The 555-nt window shown below is 68.3% G+C and overlaps 1 protein-coding gene across 1 annotated transcript in view; it reads right to left on the bottom strand.

Annotated features, from left to right (window-relative positions):
* The window catches only part of AP4M1 (adaptor related protein complex 4 subunit mu 1), a 3,071-nt gene extending 2,522 nt beyond the window's left edge, over positions 1–549 (bottom strand). Inside the window, 3 exon segments of the mRNA XM_014522716.1 lie at positions 1–72; positions 158–252; positions 388–549. The exon segment at positions 1–72 is cut by the window's left edge and continues 26 nt beyond it. Coding sequence (XP_014378202.1) covers positions 1–72; positions 158–252; positions 388–505 — 285 coding nt within the window. The 5' untranslated portion in view covers positions 506–549.
* Between the last annotated feature and the right edge of the window lie 6 nt (positions 550–555).

Below are 555 nucleotides of genomic sequence, written 5' to 3' on the forward strand. Positions count from 1 at the left end.
CTGTGCTGTTGTCGTAGCCACAAAGTACAGGCCGGCGTGTCTCACGTGCACGAAGTGCAGCCCCTCGTGTGCCTGGGGGCGCGGGGCCAGGGTCAGCCCTAGCACCTCCCGGGCCTGCAGCTACTAGGCTGGGCCTTGCCACCTCCCCCCCAGTTACCATGAAGACGGGTGCCTGGTCGCCGGGTAGTGCTGTGATTTTCCTGTAGAAAGTGTCGGCCAGGTCCGTGCCACCCTCCTCTGACTCCCCGCGGACTGGGCTGGGCGCTGAGGACTAACGCAGAGCAGGAGTGTCCCCCCGCGGGTCCCAGGAGCTCTGCCCCCCATCCGGGTGCTGCGAGCTTCCCTGGTGCAGCGCAGGGGACCTGGCGGGGTGCTGTGGGCGGATACAGTCCTGGTGGACCAAGCGGTCGCCCTTGGACGAGAGGATGAAGATCTGCGACAGCATCGCGGCCTGCGGGGTGGGAGGGATCATAGGTCGGGTCCCCCCGCGACCTCCCAGCCCCATGGGCCCAAGCCTCCCTAGAGCCTCCAGCGCCTGGGGGACACCCAGCGCCC

This window comes from Alligator sinensis, unplaced genomic scaffold (assembly GCF_000455745.1).
Source record: "Alligator sinensis unplaced genomic scaffold, ASM45574v1 scaffold553_1, whole genome shotgun sequence".
Taxonomy (NCBI): Eukaryota; Metazoa; Chordata; order Crocodylia; family Alligatoridae; genus Alligator; species Alligator sinensis.